The sequence below is a fragment of the Pterocles gutturalis genome, unplaced genomic scaffold (assembly GCF_000699245.1).
Source record: "Pterocles gutturalis isolate BGI_N339 unplaced genomic scaffold, ASM69924v1 scaffold29165, whole genome shotgun sequence".
Lineage (NCBI taxonomy): Eukaryota > Metazoa > Chordata > Aves > Pterocliformes > Pteroclidae > Pterocles > Pterocles gutturalis.
In genome coordinates, this window is record NW_010141755.1 from 9408 (window position 1) to 15766 (window position 6359).

The window sequence follows — 6359 nt, forward strand, 5'->3', positions numbered from 1 at the left end:
GAACAGTTTATCTAAACACCGGTAATTTGTACAAAATAAAACACAGCCAGCAGCTGACAGAGTGCTTACCTTGGTTACTTGTCTCACAACAGTACACAGAGAACTTCTGCCAAGACATTCTACAGGAAATTATGTTTTGATTTACTCTCATGAGTGTCATTTCAAATAGAGTCAAAGTGCTTCACGTTCCTTGAAAGAGACAATCTGAAAAGACTCCAGTGCGGGGAGCCTTTACACCTTGTATCTTAACACCTATTTCAGTAACATGGTTTGCTAAGAAGAGGAACCAAGAAATCAAAGACATTATTCTGCTCCTTCCACAGCTGTAGTGGAAACTGCCTTAACGTAGTAAGGGCCTTCACGCAAGTAAGCCCTAAGCCTCAAGTAATACTGATTTCCAAAGATTTCCGCGATTGTTTTAGAGTTTACAAGGGCTTTAACCAGTTCGTATTTGGCATCCTTCGAAGCTTTGTCAGGCTCCACAGATCTGTCTACGATGTATTCCACAAACCCTGGGCTGTCAAGCATCAACTTTTGAGCCCACGGTTGGTTTGCAATAGCCTGAACATGGAGACAAAAGAGGGGGAAAGGGGAAACACCTCATTTTAAAAACCCCAAAAAACAGTTACACAGTAGGCTGTTACACAAATAGCCAAGGAAGAGAAAAAAATGCAATGGGATATTCATTCTGCACAGTAGCTACACAACCACCCCTCAAATCAAGCAGCAGGGTTTAACACTAGAGAACACGTACGGCTCAGTGCTTATCTTTAAAGTTTTAAGTGAATCATCACAGCAGTGCCTCCAATATCGAAGCAGCACTCTAGAGCATAACTGTTGCTTTTTTTTTCCTCTTCAATTTATAAGAAAATAAACATTACACACACAACATGCCTCCTACATTATTTAAACGGTGAACACAAGTGGGGCACCGTGAAAGGCCTTATTTCTGACCACTTCAGGGCCCAGCAAGAAGTTTGTGGCATTCATTTAAAAAAAAAAACAAAACAAAACAAAAAACCACCACACCAAAAAACCACAACACACACACACAAAAAAACCCAAACAAATCCCAGACTGAATGGCAATACAATTCACTACCTGATCTTTAAAACCAGAAACACACTTACAGTAAATACTCGTAAGGCCCCACAGTGGAGATCAGGGAATGGCTGAGTACTGATGCTCCTGAAGAGCTCCAAGGGCTGGCTAGACAAGGAGGTGAACCATGATTCCGTCATTCTTAAAAGGTCATCTGTCTGCTGCTCTGGCTACACACATCAGAGACATGTATAGAAACGAAAGAGTTTGATTAGGATTATTAAAAGCTTTGAATTTTGAGTGTATGGTCAATAGTTAAGGAAGTTATTTAAAACAAACCACCAGCAGATTAAACTGAAAAAGCTTTCAACTTATTTTCATGAATGAAGAAATGATCCTCTATATTTCACTTAGCTTGGAGGACAGATTTAAATAAATTGATTTTGATACATGAGATAAGTGCTGTGCTGGAGCATGGTCCTGCAAGACAAATGAAAATGGCTTACTCGCTCATTTAGAGCCGAACTGTTAAAACCAGATCACTGGATCTAAAGAACATACAGGGGGATTAGAGCAGTTTATCACTATCCCTTTAAAGCACAAGAATATTAACTGCTCAGTCTCATTCCCTTGCCAATGAAGCCTTGACTTCATGTTTTATGAACCATTTCAGAACACCTGGCTTCTTACAAACAAACTCAAACTTTAAGCAAACAAACAAATGAGGGAATTTCAAAACAGTAAAGTTCATTACTCAAAATACTAGAAAGCTACCACTACTACCCAAGCTAGATGCTGCAAAAGGTTTTCACACAATTAGTCAGATGCACAATAATTTCACTCTTGTAGATATAAACACAACACACACCCCCCCCAAAAAAACATCAACAAACAAAACCATCAACTTACAGGCAAGTACAGAAGAGAAGAAATCGCATCCAAGCACCGAAGTCGTAACTCCGTGGGGGCATTCTTTGCCTGGTGCCCTATTCTGCTTAACAGGTTTTGAAATCTGCTTCCTTTGAGAACAAAAACAAAGCATGTTTAATTAATTCAGACTGACAGGTAACTCTGTGCTCCGGTAGAGGTCTGTCACATTACACTGCTAGAAAGCATGGTACATTAAACCTGAGAAAGGCGACTCCTTGATCTCCTATAATAAAAGCAGTGGAAGATTCTCTTTGCTTCACATGGATCCAAGACAAGACAAATCCAAAGCTTTTATGTTAGTTCTCCAGACTGTCCAAACATTTCCAAAAAGGAAGTTAGGCGTCACAGATAATTCAGTTATCTTGGCAAGCATGGACCCTAGTACACTTGTCATTAGAAATCTCCAATCCCATTCTACAATGCTCCAATAGCTATCTGCTAATACAGATTTTCACTAAAAAAAAAAAGTTCAGACTAACAGCAAGAAGTCTAGCACCTACTTCGAATCCTCTTAACAGTTTTATATTAAGAGAAACAATGCAGTCTTTACAGAAAGCACTGTTACATGGTAGTTCATATTTTTCTAATCCTGGTGAGAAGGTCTCGACATCAGTAGTAACAGAAATCTACAATAACACAACTACTGACAATTCAAATGATGCAGCTCACTAGAAAAGAATAATCTGAATCACGCTTGGGATACCAGAATTCTAGCTGCTGGGCATTTCACTCTGCCAAGCCTGGCAAGACAGTCAAAAAACACCTTATCTGCCACGGCACAGCTACTCAGACACCCTCGATTATCAGATAAATGTTTCAATTCCTTTCTCTATTACAGCAAGCCAATACACTCTTGTATATTATGACACACTGAGAATAAAGAAAAAAAAAGGATACTAACTAGTTTTCTGTAAGACCTGTTTGCCCTCCACAGTTGATCCCAGGATTCCCAGCGTGTCCACAGCCACTCCAATCATGGTCGGATCGTGACTTTCTGCCATTTCAAAGACTTTTTCCACAAAGACAGGGTATCGTTCACAGATCTGCTGTGGGCTGTCCACAACAGCTAGATTTCCAAAAAATTTAACAAATCCTGAGAGAACAAGACAAAAAAACCCCAAACATTCAGGGTGGAGGAACGATAACTTTAGCAATATCAAAATCAAACACACATTAATGTAAGATTGTTTCCCTGCGCAGCTAGTGTTATTAAGTCTGCTTACTGTTTGTGAAAGGCATCAGAATAAAGACAGAACTAAAGAGTGAGACAGTATTTTGGAAGTTACTTAATTCATGATGTTACAGCTGTCTTCCTGAATTCATTTAACAGCTACAATAACACAAACTTCAAACATATAGCACAGTCTCTCCAGATCTTACCCGTACTAGCACTGTTAATGAGTAATACTGCTCACGTGTTAGACTGTCCTTCAGCTTTTTTATATACATCCAACATACATGTTCTAATATTCAATTTGCGCTTTCAAAACAGGCTTGATAGTCCTCTCAATTTAACTCAAACAAAAGCAAGCAGTGAACACTGGAAACAGGAAGTGCATGATGTAACCTGGTAAATAGAAGCCTGAGAACGGATCAGACTCTGCACCAACGATGATGTTCGAGATTTTATCAATAACTCCTTGTTGAGCAAGATACTGACGTCCGTGCGGAGTATGGGCCAGCGAGGTCACCATCTCTATACATGTCGCTCTGTAACAGATAAACAGTTATTTTGCCCTATTTCAGATGGGTTTTTGAAGTACTCGGTGGTTAAGAAAAAAAAAAATCAGGTTTTCTACCCTTAAGACAAAATCCAAACAACCAAAAAACCCAAACCCACCCCAACTGTGTTTTCCTGAAAAGGGTTTCACAAGAAACACACACAAATGTGTTTAAAGAGTGTTACTTTAAGACTGAACATCAGAGTTTTAACAAGGCAGGAAATCTCAAGGGCAAGCTCACTACCAACATACCTGACCAGCACATCATCTCCAGTCAGCTCTCCAATTAACTCCGATATTAACCCACTGCTTGCACAGTAATTTAACGAATCTGCTGACACTGAAGAAATCTCAACAATTAACTAAATAAAAGCACAAAAAAAGGATTGTTTATAAAAACATTATAACGTTAACAATGCACAGTAATGGCCAAATACATCGTGTAATGCTGACTAACCCTATGTATATATTAAATACAGAATTTCATTACATTTTCATAATTAACCTAAATGTTTGCCTGAAACAGGTTCATAAGGAGTTCCAAGTTTACCACACATGCATTTCATTTCTATTCACAGTCATCTCATCACTGCTATCCCCATTTAGCTCTAGAATGGCTAAATTCTATTATTTCTCCTTTGCCGTACATACCCAGACTGGACACACTTGCCATCTCTCAGTCCCTTCTCCCCTCCAGAAGTGTCAATAGCACTTCACATTCAAAAGTTCAGAGACTACAGCAGAAAAGCAAATGTTTATTCTATCTTCAGTGACTGTGTAGCCCTTCCAATGCCCTAGGCATCACAAGTCAGAAAAAAAAAGATGTAAACAGTACTTCACATTTTTCTGCTGTAAGGTAAGAGAAGTTGTGACATTATTTGAGGACCAACACTGCTATATTCTTCCTACTCCTTTCTAGTCTTGACAAAACGTAGACACAAAGGAAAGTTTGTAAAGCGGTGATGAATATAAGTTTAAAAGCAAGCCATAAAATACAGGCTGTCATTCAGAACTACAGTCCAAGAGAACTGCAGCATCATGTCATTTAAACGCTAACACCGACTGCATCCTTACCTCATACACTCTGTACCGAACAATATCACTTGTTGCCATGACATTTTTCAAGTCACTCAACAAACTGCTCACAAACAAAGCCTCTAAGCCATCCTGCGTCTGTGCTATCCTTGAGAGAGATTTGATGGCCTGCAAGCAAAAAACAGGAGCTCATTATTAAAAGCAAACAGACAAACAAAACCACAAAGAGAAGAAAATCCAAGCCAGTCAGACTTAGTTTCAATGTTCTTTAATAACACATTAGATCAAGTTATACCTGTAAAATTTTAATGGTGATTCACTTTTCATTGACAAGAGCTTGTTATGGTTACTGTCACCCAAGTCTCTGGCACCAAATTCAGATCTATAAGTTCATTTTGGCATCAATAGCTACTGGAAGACAACAGTTCCAGGCAAATTTTCTATCGCATCTATGTAATTTCCGGGCTTAAGGCACCTACATGCCTATAACACCATTCAAGCAACATTAGATCTCTTTTCTTCAAAGACGAGCAGAGGCTGTCACCTCAGACACAGCAGAAAAGGTGTTCTGTGCAGTGTCTACATCAGTTTGTAGAGGAAGAAAAAGAGAAGGCAATGTTTACCTCTTTAGCCACTGCTATTTTCTCTCCACCGATGCAATTTATTATTTGCCGTAATAATTCAGGACTGTTGAGAATTTCTGTAACAGCATCTGCATTTTCAACAATCCTCCCAACCTAAAGACATTATTAAATAATTATAGAAAATAACAGTAAAACAAGCTTTTTCCACTGTAAGGACATTCAAGTACTGGAACAGCTACCCAGACCGACAAAATTACCCCTGTTGAAGATACTCAAAACTCAACAGGAAAATACCCCGAGCAGCCTCTGCAAGCTGGTGCCACTTCTAGATGGAGACTGGACCTGAAACCTCCAGAATTCCTCTAAACTACACTGTTACACAAGTTCTTTCATATGAATGCAACAAGTGCCAAGTTACTGCAACCTATTCCGCTTCAGTGTTTCCACAATATTATTCAACGTATCCTGAACATCCAAATGTTGCTGCACTTAATTCTTATGGCACCTGCTGCCAGTGCTGGTTTAGAGAGCTTTACCCAGAACGTGACAGAAGATTAATTTACAAGTTACTCCTGCCAAGACGCAGTTTTATGCGCTATGTTTAACAGATACATCATAAAGCATTGTGTACCAACACATTGCACAACATTTAACCAAAATGGCATAAGCATGGAAGAGCACAACCCCTGCAGGTAACACTTGGAGGGAGGGCACGAAACAACAGCAACGGGTTAAGACTAACCCAGCCCAGCCCAAAACAGAGCTCTGCCCCCTCCTCCTGAAGGAAAACCCTGTACCTGAGCTATGGTGAGGATCTTCACCGAGTCGTCGGGATGGACAAGCCCTTTCTGCAGCTCTTCTCGCAGGTTCTGGATCACATAGACCGGGTCCAGAGCCTGCAGGAGCCTCTCCAGGATGGCAACACACGCGGACACCTGCTCCCTGGGCGGGACACAGACAAAACCAGGCCCTTCAGCAGGGGGACGCCACGCAGAGCCCAGCTGTGCCAGCCCCGCCCTGCCGGAGGTCAGGGAACAAGGAGCAGGAG

The 6359-nt window shown here is 40.4% G+C and overlaps 1 protein-coding gene across 1 annotated transcript; it reads right to left on the reverse strand.

Moving 5' to 3' along the window:
* Positions 1-303: 303 nt before the first annotated feature.
* Positions 304-6253, reverse strand: PSMD5 (proteasome (prosome, macropain) 26S subunit, non-ATPase, 5; the record flags this gene model as incomplete). The annotated part of the gene is made up of 9 exons (XM_010084145.1): positions 304-561; positions 1131-1271; positions 1951-2060; positions 2873-3064; positions 3539-3681; positions 3945-4054; positions 4767-4895; positions 5351-5464; positions 6109-6253. Coding segments are annotated over 9 exons (1342 nt in total), but the record flags the coding sequence as incomplete, so codon positions are not given.
* Between the last annotated feature and the right edge of the window lie 106 nt (positions 6254-6359).